General features: G+C 45.0%; 1 protein-coding gene across 2 annotated transcripts; it reads right to left on the bottom strand.

Moving 5' to 3' along the window:
- Positions 1-363: 363 nt before the first annotated feature.
- Positions 364-19,926, bottom strand: vars2 (valyl-tRNA synthetase 2, mitochondrial). 2 transcript variants are annotated; one of them, XM_040014504.1, is made up of 29 exons: positions 19,587-19,926; positions 18,342-18,423; positions 18,160-18,260; positions 16,966-17,087; positions 16,826-16,892; positions 16,583-16,680; positions 16,419-16,500; positions 15,938-16,057; positions 15,364-15,472; positions 15,202-15,290; positions 14,578-14,668; positions 14,351-14,478; positions 14,148-14,251; positions 12,251-12,332; positions 12,069-12,145; positions 11,863-11,950; positions 11,581-11,674; positions 9,944-10,014; positions 9,747-9,872; positions 9,550-9,654; positions 9,108-9,176; positions 8,951-9,029; positions 8,451-8,581; positions 6,933-7,085; positions 6,400-6,651; positions 4,471-4,582; positions 3,088-3,290; positions 2,060-2,209; positions 364-700 (listed from the first exon to the last, which is right to left on the bottom strand). In XM_040014504.1, the coding sequence occupies exons 1-29, from the start codon at positions 19,746-19,748 to the stop codon at positions 623-625; spliced, it is 3,225 nt and encodes a 1,074-aa protein (XP_039870438.1). In that variant the 5' UTR covers positions 19,749-19,926; the 3' UTR covers positions 364-622. The 2 variants fall into 2 exon arrangements, with proteins under 2 accessions (XP_039870438.1, XP_039870439.1); XM_040014505.1 differs by lacking the exons at positions 6,400-6,651; positions 6,933-7,085.
- Between the last annotated feature and the right edge of the window lie 15 nt (positions 19,927-19,941).

The following is a 19,941-nucleotide window of genomic DNA, read 5'->3' on the forward strand; positions in this document are numbered from 1 at the left end:
GTCCATGCTCTTTGGGAGAAGGTGAAGCTGTGCAGGAAACCTTCATTCTGTCATTAGATACGAGTGCTGACTTCCTGCTGTTTATAGCAAAGTAAGAGGATGAATTTCTGTATGAACACTCAAAGTTAGCTTTCTACATTTAGTCTCTAATCGATGTATTTAAAAAAATATTGAATTTCTATGATATATTTATTTTCTATCAATAGATTAACTGCTGTTTTAGTTCGCATGTTAGTTATTTAGCCTCCTTTATTCGCTCCATGATCCTTCTGGGGTCTAAATTATGATATACTCAAAAAGTGCTTTCCCACAGCAATATTCAGATTTGAAATGCATTCATGGTAAAACAATGAAAATGAAAAGTTGATCATAAAAATTATTTTAAAATCAGAGTTTTTAAAAGGCCAGAACAGAAGACAATATTTTTGGAATAAGAGCAACAGATCAAATGCAGATGCTTCCACTATGCTCAAAACACCTGGAGCCAGACAGGACTGCTACTTATACAGTGTATAACTCCATTACATAATATAAAGTTCATATTTTTGACTATAATATTATAAATAATGAAACAGCAGCTTTTTTCCTACAGCAGTCCACACAGCTACTGTAAAGGCTTCAGTTATTCTGCTGTTTGCATCTCTTGCAGCAATTTCAGTTGATCCTCAACAGTTTTCAGTTCCTGCTCCAAAGCAGACACCTGCACACAGAGTAGAACATATGAAAATACAGAGATGGATACAGTGCTAGTATGAACTCACAAAGTGAATGTTCTCTGCACAATGACACAACAACAACTGATGACACCATTAGCATTTACATGTGTTTCCTTGCTGTGCACAATCTCACAGGATTGCATAACCACAGCAGGAAGCCACATATTAGCTTAAGATGACTGTGCATTTTAAAATTGAGTGTGGCCTAGGCTTAGGAGGAGATCCACCGTGTACGTGTGGCGGGGTGTGGCTCAATTGCAGGGGAGGGGTGGAGGAGTGGTGTCAGGGGAGGTTGACCTGATCTCCATCAGTGAACCAGCCTCCCCAGTAAGGATGGTGCCTGGACCGGAGGGGAGAGGTGTGTATGTCGGTGTGCACCACCCAACCAGTCTGGATGCGACTGTTGGTTTGGCCGTGAACAACTTCTTCCACTTCTTCCCTTTGATTTACTGTTTGGGAGAAAGCTGTGGACAGGATTCAAGAAAACTGGTCTAAGCCCACACAAAAATTTAGATGTGTGTGAAGTTGGACGGAGGGAGGTACAGTATCTGAGGAACCACTTGGGGGGCGGGCACAGGTGGATAAAACGGCAGCCATCGCATCCTGCCCACGGCCTAAGACCGAAACAGAGCTGAGGCGGTTCTTGGGGCTGGCTGGGTACAACCGCCAGACTGACCTCATCCGAAAGGGTACCCCAGATTGGTCTAATGGACGGGGCAGTGCCAGGCGGTGTTTATTGCAGGTAAAGAAGGGTCTCTGTGGGAAACCCCTGCTCTACACGCCTAAACTTTTTCTACCTTCTGTTCTGCAGACTGATGGCTCAAAAAGGGGCTTGGGGGCTGTTTTGTCCTAGCAGGTAAAGGGGGGGGGTGGCTCAGCTGCAGGGGGCAGGTGGAGTAGTGGGTTCATAGTGTGGTGTCATACGCACCTGATCTCCAACACCAAACCACGCCTCCCCTTTAAGGACGGTGCTGGGACAGGAGGGTGGAGGTGTATGCAGGGCAGCTGAACAGCAACAAATAAAAAGCACCAGAATGTGCAAAGCTGGTGTGTGGCTCCTCATTCTGCCACAGCAGGATTCAAGGTTTTTGAGTGGAAGAATGTACGTATATGTACGAGGTTTCATATAATCTCCTATTTTAAATTGTAATTTTTATTTATCAGCAAAATCTCAGCATCAGTCTTTGAAATGTTCAGCGCACCACTCTACAACCATCTGTTGGTTAGAGAGCGATAACAGCAGTGCCATTCCCTGAGCTTTGATTTTCTCTCTCTCCAAAACATGAAGCTGACTCGGATACAGTGAAGCAGTTACAAACAAAGCTGCTGCAGGTCTCCTTCACCTTACTGTCCATCTGCTCCCGGACATGAGAAGGAACCTTGGTGAGGTAGCTTGGAGACTGGACTCTGGCAAGGATTTGATCCAGCTTTGGGACGAGCCTGTCTCTGCGCTGAGAGAGCTGCACGATCTGTTTCTCAATGTTCATTCCACTCTGAGAGACACAACACAGTACGTTAGACATGACCAGCATCCTCATCACCACTGCAAAAACATCCAACAGGAACAGGATGGGATTCTCATCACAGTGCAAACATGACGTGAACAATGTGTGCTTCTCTGAAGAGTTATTAGATTTGCTTAAGCAAAGGTCACATGACATTTAATATTCGTTGATTACGTGCATTTATTTATACACAACTCTCATAAGGCCACAGCATGTCAATGGAGTTCAGGTCCACACCGTGACTGGGATATTGCAGCACCTTGACTGTGTTTGGGTACATTGTCCCGATGCACGACTCCAGTTTTGGCTGTGGGACAGATGCCCTCACCTCTGACTCGTCGGTGTACAGAGGAGCTCATGGTCTTCAGTGGCTTCACCTGAAAGCGCTGCTGATGATCTAAGAAGCTTGGAGAGAAAAACGACTGGACTTCTCTAAGTTTCTTGAAGACGTTTCACCTGTCGTCTGAGAAGCTTCTTCAGCTCTAAGGCCAAAGGTGGCGGCTCCCAGATATTAATATTATAATCTGTACTGTGTAAGAGGGTAGTTGAGCCACTACTGATCATGTGCCTATTCACACAAGATGTTTATCTCCTTGGCTCATGGTGTTCGTGCCAGCAAACTGCCAAAACTGCACACTTGGCGATGATCAACCAATCAAGTTATTAGCGTAACCTGACTGCTCCTTACTTATTAAACCCTGCGCATTACAGATTGGGTTCATATCTTAGAGTAAATAATTTCATTCGCAGTATGTCAGATGATAATCCCAATGCTGAAAGACTAAACTGTCAGTCAGTCCAACACACAAAGTTAATTCATTAACAATGAAGTTCATTGCTTCATGCAGAAGAAGCCCGATACATACTTGAACGTGAAGATGTAGCTGACATGTGTGGTCCACCACACCAACGAGGCTTGTTTTGGGTGGAGAAGTGGAGTGTACAGACGGGGGGATACTGCCTCTGTCAGAACAGCAGATGTGAAGGTCGGAGATTCGGCTTAAAGTCCTAATCGCTGACCCGAAGCGAAGGAGGACCTCGGCCTGGCTGGGCGAACACACTGCCCACACTGAAACCATCGAGATTTAAAGAAATTAAAGCATGAAATCATTTTTGTTCTTTTCTTAAAGAATAAAGGTCCTGCCACAGCTGAGTGTGGCTCTCAAGGAGCTTTCAGAGTTTTGGCTACTTTGTTACACATATTCAGGCCAGTGCTCATACCTGACCATTTTCAAAGGAATGTTTTATGTTTGTTTGTTGAACCTCTGAATAATTCACGCATTTAAAAAAAAAGAGAGAAAAGTGAAGAACCAGTGTTGTGTCTACACATAACAGGCAACTTAGCAAAGAACCAATTTTAAGTGAAGCCTTTGGCACTTTGTTACAAGTGTCAAAAACACAGTTTGTTCCCATTTTTGAATACCAAGAAAAATACCAAAGATACCAGTTTGACAAGCATTAAATGCTATTTTTACACAAACAAGACGATTCCAAAAAAGCTGTAAGTTAAAAATTTGGCATATATTAGTATGCAAAACATACTGCACTAGCAAAGAGCTGAAACAAAACCTAAAAATCAGCTATTTACTGGTTCATCTACTGTGAGAAATGGTCCCAGTGGAAGTGCAGCTGTCAAGAAGCCGTTCTTAATGAAGCCGAGAAAAAACAAACCGAGGCATGAAAATTATGCAAGACGTGCACTGATGATCAAAACGTGTGTGATGGAGAGAAATCCAAATCTGAAACTTTTGGTTCAAATCATTGAATTGTTCAGAGCACATCAGGTAGAGGTGCGTGTCTAGCCTCCTCAGATCCCAAAGCAGTGTGGGATCATCCTGACAGATAACAGAACAAGAGGCAGAAATATCCAAGGAAAAATTCTGAATGTCCTCCAAGAAGCCTGGAGAACTATTCCTGAAGATACTTTTAAGGAGACCTGTCTCAGAGAGCTCAGGCTGTGAAGAATAAAGCTGGTCCTATGGGAAAACGGGAAATGGGTGCAGCGATTTTTTTTAAATATCTGCAAACCTTTAACTTCTGTGCTGTATCTCCATAAAGTCAGAGTTTGTGCAATATTAAAAAGAAAAAAAACGCTGCACCCATTTTCCTGGCAAAAAGTGAAGAAATCACAGGTGACTCAAGACTTTTGCATAGTAATAAAACGTAACTTTGTTGCTATATTTGCTTTCAAGCATTTGCCAGTGGAAGAGTCGGTGTGATAATGGTTATGCCTTCTTGTGCTGACTTACTGTCAGGTTTTGCTTTGGTTATGCCGCACTGTGCTCGTAAAGAACGGGCCACTCGGATCACTTCCTGTACCAGCAGGAAATCTCTTTCCTCTTCAGCAAAATGCCAGTGTGCCTGTGAGAATGGAAAGGACCGGGAGGTTAGAAAACGAACACATCAGCTGAAGTCCACGGACAGTGTTGTAAAGAGTCTTTTAATAACTCTGGGCCAGTTTTCAGTCCTGGACTAAGAAAGCATGTCAGTGTCCAGGTTAGTGTGGAGAAAACCCTCGGTAAAAAGTAAAAGTTTAGATGAAGCTTGTTATTCTGGCTGGATCATGTGACCTTCGTTATGCCACAGTAGAGCATTTTCTCTCTTTTATCACCACGCATTCATTTGCAGCTGCTGGATGTTACTAAGTTTGCACCTTCTCTTTCCCCGGTTTGTGCTTCCTCCTCTTTGGCTCTTTCTCTCTGCAGGCAAGTCTGACTCCACTGATTTGCGTTTGCTCGTCCCACAAATAGGTTTTTAAATCTTTTCTTTTTCAGGTCATGTTGTAGGACTGTCTTGGTTGACACGCCTCTGCAACATTCACTCTCCTCAGGCTTTGGGAAGGCCTGTGCCAGGGTACTGGAGGTGTGAGTCTGTCTTTTCATTGTGGTTGTGGAATGCTGGACCAACTCTTCCTCCTCGCATGGATATTCGAGGTTTCATGGGAGTTTGCCGAACTAGTTTACATGTGGGTTTGGAGAAGGCATTCAACCGCATCCCTCTGGGTATCCTGTGGGGAATTGCAGGGGAATACGTTGTATTGGGCTTATCCAGGCTCTGTACAAGTGTTGCTAGAGCTTGGTCCACATTGTTGGTAATAAATCAGATTTATTCTTTCTGTTCATCATTTTTATTTGCTGAATTTTTCTTCTCAGAGTTTGCAGCTGAAATCGAAGCAGCTTGGCTGAAAATTAGCTACAAGTGCAAGACCACGGTCCTTAGAGAAGGGCGGAGTGCTCAACGATTTAAGTAAGGAGAGCAGGAGTGACAGTGCACTCTGAACTGGTCTGTTGTATTGTGGTGACACACATTCAGAAAGAGCCAAATGTGAAAGCAAAGGTGTTGCTGGTCCATCTACATTCATACCCTCACCTATGATCAGGAGCTTTGGGTAATGACCAAAATAATGAGATGAGAGCCTTAAGGAGAGGGTGAGGATCTTGGTGAGGGGCTCAGAGTCGAGCTGCTCCTCTTCCAAATCCAAAAGAGCCAGATGAAGTATTTGGCCACACCAGGCTTGGGTGGGGTGTTCTGGGAGGAGGCTCAGTAGCTGATTAGATTAGTGCCAGTAGAGGGATGGACAGACATTTAAACCTTCAGGAGTAATGACTGGTCAACTCTCTCTTTCCCAAACGTTCAGAGAGTTTATTTCCTGCTATCAATATAAGATCATCTAATCTATGTTATTGTGGGGAGTTGATCTTACAGCCTTAAGATTATGGCTGTTGTCAGCTGGACCTTATTTACTGTCCCTCGGTCTGTGGGCGTACAAACTGGGCAGTGTGATCGATATTATCTGCTTCTCCAGTGATATTTGTCACTGAAATATTATTAAATTCTTGAATTACAGTATAATTACAGTAAATGTCTCTGGGTGAAGCTCACCTAATAAGCAACAACAGTCGTGTTGTGTTTCCTTCTGCTTGCTGTGAGTTTTAGTGTCTCAAGTTTGCCTGAACATGTTTGGATCCGTCTCTGCTCGTCATCTCTGACAGGAGAGGTTTCTGCCAAGCTGCTACTTGGTTTACTCTGACTGGAATAACTTGAGATTGGTAGAAATTTGGAATTTTCCCAAATCCAGATATTAATGCACATTAGCAGGTTGTTTTTTAGCGTTATTTAAGACAAGAAGGTGCTTTCCTGGGGGGCTACAAACACTTGAAAACCTCAGAAAGCCCTACCAACTGAGCGGAGCGGGGGTACGGCTGTAAACACAGGCTGGTTTGTGCAGCAGCTTCGGGTGCAAACGGCTGAAGTCTCTGCCACAGCTCCTCAGTGATGAACGGCATGAAGGGGGAGAGCAGGGCCAAGGACACAGACACACAGTGATAGAGAACAGCGATGGCCGCCTGCCTCGCGTCACCACTGTGCTCTGCGTCGGTTGTGAGGACGACTTCCTGGTCCTGCTGGGTCAGCAGAGGCTTTATATACTCCTGCAAATACACACAGAGCAAAGTGACAGCAGCTCATTCAGTGCTGGGCTAACTGCTGGCTTAGCGCTAACACTTTAGTCTTAATTAAGTTAATCTCTTTGCATTAAGCTTTGAGCCTCCACGTTTCCATGGAGAAACCAGATAAATATATCACCTTGTCTTTTTTTTTTTTTTTAGACAGAGCAGTAAGAAGATCAGTGGAGATACAAAGGAAACCCTCTTATCTGGTCTGTTGGGATGATCAAAGTCTACGCATGTCCTGGGACAGTTGTGCTCCTCACCATGTAAATATCACACAGGCTGTGGACCCAGAAGGAGTACAGGGCAGACGTGACGCTGTGGAGCTCATAAGCTTCAAAGGCCTGCTCACACTGCCCAACCGTGCTGTGTAGTCTGGAGCAGATCCAGCGGTCCATGCTGCTCAGAGGAGCTGTCTGCAGAGGCAAACACTGTGAATGAGGCGCTTCCAGTGTACACAGTCAAGTTTATGATGCCAGATTAGAAGAAGATGATAAAAGTAAACATTTTTCAGATGTCTTTTCCTCCACGCTGTCAAACAGTGTGTGAAACAGGCACAAACAGACATGTCAGATTTCCCACACCTCAAACCTCTGAGAGACGGCACAGCTGTTTGTAAAGTGGGAGTGGGGAGTCAGCGTGTCATGCTCAGACTACGTCCACACTCGCCCGGATAGATTTGAAAACGGCGTTTTCGTCTGAAAACACTCGGCGTCCAACTAGCGTTTTCAGCCGTTTTCACAGTTGTGCGTCCACATTGAAACGGCCCAAAACGCTTACGTGCAGTCCTGCGCAAAAACGAGTGAGAACTAAAGAATTTGAAGAAAAGCTATCTGATATTCATCTTTTTTTAGGGCTGTCAAAATTGAGAGCAATCAAAACAACTGCTGTATAATGCCCTCCGCTATCTTTGTTGAATTGGTCACATGACTGCATCACATGACCAACATGCGTCATCGTTTTCGAGCGTCCACACTGCGCCGCGTCTCCGTGTGGACGGGAGGCCAAACCGTAGAGAAAACTGAGTTTTCAAACGCATTAGTGTGGACGTAGCCTCAGTGTCCACGCCGTTAAAACAAAGCTGTCATGATGCATTTTGGTATTTGAGAAGAACTGTAGTTCATTTTAACCTGGTGTATCTCTCTTGGTGTGCATGTTTGGTCCCTGTGTTGTGAAGAACAACGAGTTTCCTCCAGCTTTGGGTCCAACTCAACGAAAAAACAAAAAAACAAAAAACAAAACAAAAAAAGATCTTTTAGGATCAGCAGATAGATAATGGAGTCAGAGCTCCATGGTAACTGGTCAGCTGACCTGATCACTCTGTGCGAGGCAGCCAGTGTTGTTGTATTAGTCTGCTTCTATGTTTTGACAGGACCGTGGGGACGCCCGGGACTCTGCAGTTGTTCTTGGACATATCAGGTTCCTGCTCAGTGACACAAACTGTTCTTTTCCCTGAGTGCAGAGGTGGACGGCGTGTAAACTTTAAATATTCCTGTCGCTCTCAGAAAGAAAATGCCGTGTTTATAAGGGACAAACTTCTTTCCCTTGTTATAGAGAACCTCTGACAGCCTTTGTACAAAAACACTTTCCTCTCTTTTTACACTTGTGTTACATTCAACACAGCTCAGTGCTCATACTCTTTGATATGTAGGCTCAGTCCTTCAAAAAACAAACACCACACACACACATCCTGTCAGATAAGCTTAGCCTTTTTCAAACAACTACAAGTCTATAAGGTAAGAAGAAGCGCTCCAAATCGTCTGACATCGTTCTTGCTGTACCTTTGCTATAGTTTCCAGTGTTGCTCCGTTCTCACTCAGCACTCCCAATGTGAACCTTAAGGTCTGCCACATCTTATTACAGAAGTGTCTGCAGCTCAGAACCTGAGCGACAGACAGACTGAGGTCTTCTCCTGACAACAGGCAAAAGTGAAAACGTTACACACAGTAAAAAGACAAAGCAGCAGCCCACCAGTCTAACATGGATCACTTGTTTGATTGTTCTGCTCCCCAGCAGTTAGTTACGAGTTAGGAACCTCTGACTGTGATGAAAGATGAGATGTTATCACCCCGATAACATCTCATAACCATACCCGAGATGGTTTTAACCTTCTGTGTTGTAATGACGGCTGGCTTTTATGTGAAACAGGGATCAATAATATGTTATGCAGTCACTTTTAACTCTAGTGAACATATGCATCACATCTTCTTTCCCGTGACGCTGTCTTCCACATTCATTCGCTCTGACAAATTGTTTCCTGTCAGAGGAGGGACTCACTCACCCTGCATTTTGTGAGAGCAAAGGGCAAAGCGCAGAGCATCAGTCCCACACTCTGGGATCCCCGCGGGGAAGTCCTTCCTCTGTGGGGAAGCAGATGTAGCAGACAGATAAGAGTGGGAATAAAGAGAAAGAACGAGTCGGGAGGGAGGGGAGCTGACCTGTGCTTCCATGGCAACCAGCTGCTCCCTCGGATCCAGGTTCCCCTCCTTCACTTTTCCTTGAAGTCTCTAAGAGGACGGAGGAAACCACATCGTTTAAGGTGAAGAGCAGACGGCTGTGCCGCGGTGACGGCTGTACTGCTTACAACTCTGCTATGCATCTTCTCAGCAACTCAGAGGTTGTGAGACAAAATAAAAATGCAATCTTTCGCCAGCTGTTGTTAGCTCTCTACACCGCGCTGTAGCAGTAAAGACAAATCAATAACTGCTTTTCTTTAAGACGTCTAGAATGAGCAAAAAAGTGAATAAATGTAACCATTTCCTTAAAATAGAGCGTAACAACAAAACAGACGCTAACATGATGTTTCTGACACTAGTTTAAAGATGCCGGGGCTCTTCACTGAGTGAGACGGATGTCAGACAGTCATTACAGCCTTATTACCTCCAAAGAGACTCCGTGTATAACGTCTAAGGGGTCGATGACATTTCCCAGAGATTTACTCATTTTTCTGCCATATTTATCTCTCACTAGTGAATGAAACAGGACCTAAGAGACAGGAAGGAAACGGGATGAGAGACAAAAATAAAATAACAGGATATGCTGAGGCTGTAGTCCATTTTCTCATTATTATAAGTAACCTGTTTAAAGGGTAGCTGCCCGGTCAGCTCTGTTCCAAGCATCACCATCCTGGCAACCCAGAAAAAGATGAGGTCACTGCCCGTCTCCAGGACAGAGTTGGGGTAAAACTGCTGCAGGTCAGCGGTCTGTGGAAAGAGTGGGTGGGTTAGGGATGAGGGTTGCTTCTTTTTACATTCAGTCAGAGGAAGTCCAGTACCTGATCTGGCCAGCCAAGCATGGCAAAGGGAAAGAGCGCAGAGGAAAACCATGTATCCAAGACATCTGGGTCTGAAACAGGGAACAATGTAGCTGAATTCTGACACACCTCACATCCTTTTAGTTTATCTCAACATCAACAGTCCAGCTCAGTAAACCACTAACTGGACCCATTACCATTTTTGTCACACGTTTCAGATCATCAAACAGTTTTATATTAGACAAAAATAACCAAAGTAAATTAATAAAAAAAGACTGTTTTTAAATTTATTACAGGAGAAAAAGCTATCCAAACCCAGCTGTTCAATTAAGAAATGCAGACAAAGTGAAGTAAGCCAGAAGATGTCAAAAACCAGCACACTGGGATCCAATCACTGACATCTGTGACTCCGACACGAGTACAGAGGATTTACCATCAGTCATCCACACATGGAGAAAGCAGTGCGAACCTTCACAGGAGCGACCAGTCTGACAAAATTACTCAGAGTGCACCGACGACTCATCCGGGAGGTCACAGAAGAAGCTAGAACATCAAAAGAAGACCTCGGTCGTCTCAGTTAAGGTCAGAGCTCGCGATTCAACAACCTGAATGAGAGCAGGCAAACATGGCCTCCATGGGAGAGTTCGAGGAGGAAACCACTGCTGACAAGAACAGGAAGGGTCGCCTCACAAAAACACCCTCAATGTAGCCGACTTAAAAGAATTCTACAAAGAAGATTGGCTCAGTGTGAACGACTCATTAGCAACACAACACTCAAGTTCCTACAGCGAGGGTGGCAGCAGGCGTTTGGAGTCTGAAGCCTGCTGGTTATCTTAGCCTGACATAAAACCTGTTTGACAACCTGAAACGTGTGACAGACATGCACCAAAAAACCTACAAAACTACCAAACAATCAAGTAGGCAACTAATACTTTTACACAGCAGTGTGTAATAATCATGAACATGTTCAGACCCGTCTCATTAGATCAGCGAATCCTTGTCCTCGTCATTTAGCCGGCTGTAGCACAGTCATATTAGTGGTTTACAGAAAAAACAACAGCAACAAATAACTAGAAAAAGTTGCATTTCCTGCAAAAATGCAGCGTAAATGCCATGTAGTGGAATCTGAAAACAGCAGAAGGAGAACTGTCTGCTGAAAAGAGGTGAAGAAGCTGAAATTTGTGTTGAAAAGAGTTAAAGTTGAAGTGTTAACTGAAGCTTCTTATGTCATAAGCGGGATTCGAACCCGGGCCTCCCGCTCTGAGAACGGCTGCTCATCTCACTGAGCTAAAACACGGCTCAGCCCGGCAAACCAAACTGGTGATCACACTGATAATGTGGTCCCATCCAGCAAAATGGGCCAAAAAAAAAAAAGGGTATAAAAAGCTTAATGTCTCAAAAAGTATAAAAGCTATGAGCACCAAAAGATATATCACGCTTCAGCAGAAAGAGCAGAACAATTTAAAGTTTGAATGGTGAAAATTGGCTGAAAACTGAGGGACTAGTTAAGCCGCAAAAAATTGATAAATTTTGGAATAATAATAAAGTTTAAAGAGAAACAGGAACACAATAGTGTGAACGCCTCGCACAATTTACACAATAAGGTAACAATGTGTAGATACAGCAGCAGGTTAAAGGTCAGGAGGGAGGTGAGTCACCCCGAGTCAATGTGACGGCATCTGGCTTCAATCCATATTTGACAGCAGCTCTCTGACGGGCCTCGTCCTCGCTGAGTCCCCAAACCCACTGCTCCTGCGCGCGCACGCACACACACACACACACACACACACACACACACACACACACACACACTAGGGATTATCAGATAATTCACAAAATAATCTACAAACTCTGTGCAGTCCTTTTGGTTCCTCTGCATGAAACTGTCAATCACAGGCGACACAAGCGTGCTGTTTTTGGAAGTTTTCCCACACACTAACCTCTTGTTGTCCCTCATAACTCGGAAGCATCACTTTGTAGGCAGGGATCTGATGACCCCACCAGAGCTGCCTGGATATGCACCAGTCACTGCACAGCAAACAGAGGCACATTGTTCACAACCCACATGTTCTGTGACAAGAGCTGCATTATTGTGAGAGTGGTGTCATTTCACACATGTCACTGACGACACACGCTGCCACACAACCTGATGTTGGACAGCCAGTTCTTCCACGTCTTTGTGTAGTACTCAGGAATGATTTCCAGCCGTCTTTCCTCGACAGCCTGACCGGGAAAGACCACACCTCCGTGACGATAGTGACCCGGGAACTTTTTCACAAATTTTACTTTTGAAAGCAAGTCATGGAATCGATACAGCTGTAAACTGACCTGCACAGCTTTTTTTGCCATTACATCACACCGGACAAACCATTGGTTTCTTAGAAGAGGTTCAATGATGTCTCCTGAGCGGCTAAAACAGAGAGGAGAGTGGGAAAAAGAATCAGGAAAGAGAAACCACAAAGAAGAACATCTGCAAATGAGCAGGAAAAATAAATAATAATCAGGCCCCATCTTATCTTAATGACCTTGTAGTACCATATCACCCTATTAGAGCACTTCGCTCTCGCTCTGCAGGCCTACTTGTTGTTCCTAGAGTATTTAAAAGTAGAATGGGAGGCAGAGCCTTCAGTTTTCAGGCCCCTCTTCTGTGGAACCAGCTTCCAGTTTGGATTCAGGAGACAGACACTATCTCTACTTTCAAGATTAGGCTTCAAACTTTCCTTTTTGCTAAAGCATATAGTTAGGGCTGGACCAGGTGACCCTGAATCCTCCCTTAGTTATGCTGCAATAGACGTAGGCTGCAGAGGATTCCCATGATGCATTGAGTTTTTCCTTTCCAGTCACCTTTCTCACTCACTATGTGTTCACAGACCTCTCTGCATTGAATCATTTCTGTTATTAACCTCTGTCTCTCTTCCACAGCATGTCTTTATCCTGTCTTCCTTCTCTCACCCCAACCAATCACAGCAGATGGCCCCGCCCCTCCCCGAGCCTGGTTCTGCCGGAGGTTTCTTCCTGTTAAAAGGGAGTTTTTCCTTCCCACTGTCGCCAAAGTGCTGCTCATAGGGGGTCATATGATTGTTGGGTTTTTCTCTGCATGTAGTATTGTAGGGTCGACCTTACAATATAAAGCGCCTTGAGGCGACTGTATAAATAAAACTGAAGACTTTGTACATGGAAACAAGCGAAGCATTCAAAAATCTGGTGATGGATATAAAGTAAAGAGGCAGACAGCTGCGCTCTTCACTCGTTTAAACAATTTATTCTGAAGAGGACTGAATGTTTTTCTTGGCTGATCGAGCAAAGCTATAGACAGGTGACAAATTAAAGGAAAGAAAGGCATAAAAAGAAATACTTCAGTGTGCATTGGCATTATTTCAAGTCATGAGAAAGCTGTGGAAGCGCTCCTTTAAAAAAATTAAACAAATTCTCTGATTTGGTGTTTTGATGATGGTGATGAAGAGTAGTGGCTATTATACTGGTCCAAAATCCCTGATAGGCGAGATCTGGAGACTATATTGACAAGAGGTGGGACCTTCAGGCCTCGAGGGCCGGCGTCCTGCAGGTTTAGATCTCACTCTGGGTCAACACACCTGAATCACACGATTAGTTCATTAGCAGGCCTCTGGAGAACTGCAGGACATGTTGAGGTCATTTAAATCAGCTGTGTTGGATCAAGGACACATCTCAACCTGCAGGACACGAGGCCTGGAGTTGGACACCCCTGATGTAGACCATTACAATTTCCACTGTTTCCTCTGCATCAAGTCCTGCAGTGCCCCCTGCTGTCCTATGGATGAATTAACTGTGATCATAAGGTTCTCATATAGACAGCTTTGTACTGATTTGGGGTCCGGGACCACGTGAGAGACTGAGGGCTAATAAGCTTCATATAAAGAGATCAGGATATATTCGTGCGCCCCTCACAGCAGTCCCAGCTTCTCATGTGGCTTTGTGGGAAATTAATTACTGACCTCTGCTCCGAGGGGACAAGTGGAGCTAACCCACGACGGCAAAATTCCCCAAAAGCAAAACCGAGCCCTCTGAGCTGGTCACTGCGAGGGATCAAGCATTCAGGCTTTCCCTTTAATCGATGCACCGACACAAAAACCAGTTCAAACTCTGTACTGTGGTGTCAGCTGGCACAAAACGCTGCACACAACACGGTCCATCCAGTTCCTTTAGAGCAAACACTCAGACGTTGAGCGTGCATGCGCTGCTGTACCTGCAGACGGGTAAACTCATGGCATGAGCTTTTCTTCCTCTGAACAGTCTTTTCTCAACCAGAGCATCCACAACGAGCTGTCTGGCATCAAAACGCTTCACTCCCTTCACAAAGAAAAAGAACAGTGAAACCCAAAGACACACCAAACCGCACCAACAACACACAACAAACTCACACACGTACACAAACAGGTAACACAGCACCTCCAGCCACTGTCCACAGGACTCTGTCATCGTCCCATCGCCAGCAATCACAGTCAGGCGTGGAAGTGAGTGTCTCTGTGAGAGGACGAAGTCTGTGTGGTCATGAGCAGGAGTCACCTTCACTGCACCTGCAAAAGACAAACAGGAAGTGGGCGGATACCACGGGTCAGAGGGCTGAACACATCCACAGGAACAGTGTCACGCCAGGTGTCAGGTGCGGTCGTCACCAGTTCCAAGCTCCACGTCCACCATAGAATCAGTGATGATGGGTAACAGTCTGTCGGTGAAAGGATGCCTGCAGTGCTTCCCATGAACCGTCTGGAAGAAGCAAAGACACGCTCCGTTAAACAAGCGTCACGCTGCTCACGTGGTTTCCACTCTTCCAGCCTGCAGTTCATCCATTTGGCCTCCAGGCTTCCTGATGCTGTAGTGCAGGGGTGTCCAACCCCAGGCCTCGAGGGCCGGCGTCCTGCAGGTTTAGATCTCACCCTGGGTCAACACACCTGAATCACATGATTAGTTCATTAGCAGGCCTCTGGAGACCTTCAGGACATGTTGAGGAGGTCATTTAAATCAGCTGTGTTGGCTCCTGCAGGACACCGGCCCTCGAGGCCTGGACATCCCCACCCCTGATGTAGTGTCTCACCGTTGTGTTACGGCGCTTGCTAACGGCGCTTGCTAACGGCGCTTTTAAAGTTTTCTCTGTGAACAGTCGTCGTGTTTTCAGCTCACTGATGTTACAACACACTGAGCGGTGTAGGAGATCTGTACTGTTTATTGTCGCTTGTCCTGAAATATTGTCAAACACTCCCACTGAGACACTCCCAGAGTATCTAACATAAACAACTGGCCTGGTATCGAGGATCATCAGGGTGAACAGCTATGGCCACGTCTCCCAGCATAGTCTCTGGACGGGTGGTGGACACCACCACCTCCGTGTCTAAAATACAGAGAAGAGGATCAATGTACAAAATACAGGACACACCATGTCCCAGGACGGTCCCGACACGCACCGTGGCCTTCTACGGGGTACGCAAAGCTCAGCATCGATCCAAACTCCACCTTGTGTTCATAGCCAGGAACAGACAACATGGTCCGGCCGGAGAGCTCCTTCGAGTCCACCTGATGATGAGTTCAAGTGATATTATATCAGAGGCACACTCTGCTCTGTAGCTCATCTAAAAAGCGTACAGTGAGTGCTCATATGAGCTCCACCTGCATCAGGTCACATTATCAGACTGTAGCATTAGACATGCAAACACATGCTGAAGGTTTTATTGTTGACGTGGAGGCAAAGAGCAGGTTTGGTACTGTTTTCAGCACACACATGGTCTCTGAGTAGAGTTCTTCCCATAACCTTTAGTTTTAGATATGACATTAACGTCCATGTGCTAAGGAACAAGCAAAATCAAACCTTGTACACGTTCTTATATAAAAAAGCCACTTATATACAAGCTGTTAATCAATCTGAAAGCTGTCTGGACCCCTAGATACGAGTAACTTTAGGTTGGGGAGAAGACACATTACCGTCTCTATTATTCTGTCCACTTGTTGTATTTGCTATCCATTTATGTAAAGCTGTCTCACCTCTATGTCAGAGATGGCAGATTCCAGGGCACAGCTCCAGCTGACCAAACCCTCTGAGCGATAAATTAGACCAGAGTCACACAGTCGGACAAACGCTGCAGTTACAGCTCTGCTAAAACCCTGAAATCAAATCACAAAAGCAGGATAAACAGTTGAAGGTGCTTTGCCCCATTCACCACTGCAGCTTTACAGCTCAGCTTCAGTGTTTCACTCTGCAATTCTTACGGCACTTTCATTTTCCTGGAGAGGCCACAGGATGGTGCGATTTCTCGTTTAGACGAGCCTGCGTGTGCCGTGGTGAGGAGGCAGAGATGGCTACAAATAAATAAATCTGCCTTACTGGAAACAGGGACGCTGGGAATGACTCATCTCTACCCATCGTGTGTATGTGGTGTATGTGCTTACATCGCACCACAGTTTCATATTCGTCTCTCTTTGTACTGCTGCTGCAGTTATTTGTACAGTTTGACTCCACTCTTACTGGGTCCATGGTGAAACAGGCTCTGCTCCAGTCCAGAGAAGCTCCAAGCTTCCTCAGCTGGTGGTAGATCTCGTCTCCTTTCCTGCAACAGAGGCTCAAAACTCAGCAAACACCGTGCAGGCCACACAGCAGATGTGCTCAGAAGTCCAGATGTGAAGACTCACTCATTCTTCCACTTCCACACCTCCTCCAGAAACTCGTCCCTCGTAAAGTCTCGTCTGTGCTTCCCTGTTTGCCTCAGCAGTCTCCTCTCCACCACAGTCTAAAACACGAGCACATCGACACTCTCAGCACTGAGCATGTGCCACTATCACGATATAAATGTGTGATTTTTAGCAGTTTCCATATTTTGATGTTACTCTGAGGGACACCTGAGAACATGTGAGCCAAACCGTCATCACGCGTACCTGCGTTGCGATACCTGCATGGTCACATCCAGGCACCCACAGCACTCTGCAGCCCTGCATCCGTCTCCTGATGGATACAAACCATCAACACGTGAGCTCAGAGAACAAAGACAACATGCTGCTCTGCTGTTGATGGTTACCATCGAACCAGCGCATCCTCTACAGCTACTGTCAGAGCGTGGCCCAGGTGCAGAGTACCAGTCACGTTTGGTGGAGGAATACACAGAGAGAAGGTCTGATCCACAGCGTGGGGCAGCCGTTCCTGAGAACAGGAAGGGAAACACGTTACTGGCGTGGATGTGTGCACACTCGCTCTACAGAACAACGTTTTCCTTCGCTGTAATCAAATATCTCGTAGTGCTGTTGCTCGTGCTTTAGTAACGTATACTTTATAATTATTGAAAATATTGACTTGACTTCTAAGGATTAAAAAAAACATGTTCAGATTCAAATGAAACTGAACATTAAGGTGGACCTTTGAGACTGATGTCTCTTTTGCTCCTCGTCGTGCCACCTTTACCTGGATAACTTGAATACAATCAGATCACTCTGACCAAATCTGAGGTGGTCAGGCTTGCAGTGTGATCACATCTCAGGAAGACGCACTTTTCTGTTTTTACAATCACAGTGATCCTCTGAAGGCCCAGAAAAATGCACAACAGATTTATTTTCCCCAAATAGATCGTTATGGCTTTTACCGCATGATTGTCATATTTTATTCGACCTTTATTATTATTTATTTATTTTAAGTTATTGCAATTAGAACGGACAGGACTGAGGGACGGGAAAGATGAGGGACAGAGAAGTTGGGGAGAAGAGGAGGAAAAACTCGAGATGAAGAGGGAGGGAGAAAAAACCCCACTGAAAATCTGCTTCATCACCTGCTGAGAGAAAAACAAAAAACAACACAGGAGGACATCACAGCAACCTGCCTTCTCCTGTCAAAGGGACAGAAGAAGCAAAGCAATGTTTTTTCTACAATAAAAATAATTATTGTAGAAAAAACAAACTGCTTTACAGCAAATAAAGAGCGCACTGCTGGCAGGACAAGGTCAGAAAGGACATAAAGGTCACTTTGGATGCCTGAAAATATGACCAAAGTAGAAGTAACTGTCTGTGACAAATACAAATGTATGTTTTCTGATCAGTGCTCTCAAACAGTTCATCCATTTTCTGCATCACTAAATAAAAAGTATTTATTTGCTATTATTAGCATTAAAGCTTAGCTGATTAACCACTTACTCAGTGTGTTTCATAGAAACTGCAAAAAAACTGCATTAAAGTGAATTCATTTTAACTGCAACAGTAATGATTTAACAAGTTCACATGTTTACATGTTGCTCAGGACTGAAGAATCCCTCTTTCTCCCACCACTGATACCAGCTGGACTCCACATACTCCGGACTGTAACACGATGGGAACGGTAAGCTAGTGTCTGCAGGGAAACAGAAGAAGGACTTTCAGAGCCTGTGAGGAGAAGAGACAGCCGAGCCAGCAGAGGTTACAGGAGAGTCACCTTTCTTTGCCCCAGGAGGTGTAGGAGCAGTGTAAGCAATCTTCTGCTTCTCACTCCACTTTACTGCTTTACCTTCAGCACTCTGCAAACAGAAACATCAGAGCGTGTCTGACTGGCAGCTTCAGCTATCGTATCTCTCATAACTATATTTATGACATCATGGAGTGCATTAGCACAGCACTGAACAAGTCACAAGTCAACACGGTTGAAACACAACAGTGTGTAAAGTAATTGTCCCCTAAACCCAATAACTGGTAGTGCTACCCTCAAGACGTCCAATCGAGTGTTTGAGTTAACAGCCAAGGACTCTTTCACATCACTGTGGAGGAATTTTAGCCCACTCTGCTTTGCATGATTGTTTCCATTCAGACACATTGGACAGATTTTCCAGCACGAACAGCCACTGATTTCACACATGGCTGTGCAGGTTTGAATAACTTTAATAAATGAAAGCATCATTTAAAGACAAAGACCTGGATGGCCTCTAACTTTCTGCTTCTTAATTCAGATCAAACTGAGGTTATTGTACTCGGCCCTGAAAAGCTTAGAAATATGGTCTCTAAGCAGATTCTTCCTCTGGATGGCATTACCTTGGCCTCCAGTAACGCTGTGAGGAACCTTGGAGTCATTTTTGACCAGGACATGTCCTTCAACGCACATATTAAACAAATATGTAAGACTGCTTTCTTCCATTTGTGCAACATCTCTAAAGTTAGAAATATCCTGTCTCACAGTGATGCTGAAAAACTAGTTCATGCATTTATTACTTCCAGGCTGGACGACTGTAATTCATTATTATCAGGATGTCCTAAAAACTCCCTGAAAAGCCTTCAGTTAATCCAAAATGCTGCAGCAAGAGTCCTGACAGGGACTAGAAAGAGAGAGCAGATTTCTCCTGTTTTGGCTTCCTGTTAAATCCAGAATTCAAAATCCTGCTCCTCACATACAAGGTCTTAAATAATCAGGCCCCATCTTATCTTAATGACCTTGTAGTACCATATCACCCTATTAGAGCACTTCGCTCTCGCTCTGCAGGCCTACTTGTTGTTCCTAGAGTATTTAAAAGTAGAATGGGAGGGAGAGGTAACTAATGAGTGCAGCATTAAACTATTACATTATTATTGTTATTATCAATACAACGATGCCAGTATATCTGTAAACATACACACAAACGCACTAGTACTCTTTCCTTGGGGGATTTGGCAGAGAGCTTTAGCCTTAGTGCTTTGCCTCCCTCTAACTTACACCATGCTGACTCGATAGGATGCCCTCCTCCCGCACTCGTCTGCGCCTCTGCTTCTCGGCGTGGGGCCGTGCAGTGAAGTTTGTGTGAGAAGCTTTAGGTGGGGTGCTGGAACAGAGTCTGGCTGCCCTCCTCAGACTCGGACCAGGACCTGTCCTCCACATCCTCGGTGACTTTACACGCTAGAATGCCCACGCATGCCAGCCACAGCCGTGTAACGTCACTACTTTGTCCCTGCCAACCTGAGGAGAGACGTTTGTATGGAAGCTTTACACAAAATTAAATCCGTGACAAAACGATGTTCCAGTATGGTTTGGTGCTGTTTGTTGACGGGCTATTATATCTTCACGGACAACA

The sequence above is a fragment of the Simochromis diagramma genome, unplaced genomic scaffold, assembly GCF_900408965.1.
Source record: "Simochromis diagramma unplaced genomic scaffold, fSimDia1.1 OVJJ01000251.1, whole genome shotgun sequence".
NCBI classification, from domain to species: domain Eukaryota; kingdom Metazoa; phylum Chordata; class Actinopteri; order Cichliformes; family Cichlidae; genus Simochromis; species Simochromis diagramma.

What these genes read in the sequence shown, in the direction of transcription:
- vars2 (XM_040014504.1), bottom strand. Translation starts at nt 19,748, where the DNA reads ATGTGGAGGACAGGTCCTGGTCCGAGTCTGAGGAGGGCAGCCAGACTC. An exon ending in CCTGTGGACAGTGGCTGGAG is followed by an intron (nt 14,252 to 14,350) that starts GTGCTGTGTTAC and finishes TTCTTTGTGAAG; the next exon opens with GGAGTGAAGCGTTTTGATGC. An exon ending in GCCTGTGTGATATTTACATG is followed by an intron (nt 6,652 to 6,932) that starts GTGAGGAGCACA and finishes GTGTATTTGCAG; the next exon opens with GAGTATATAAAGCCTCTGCT.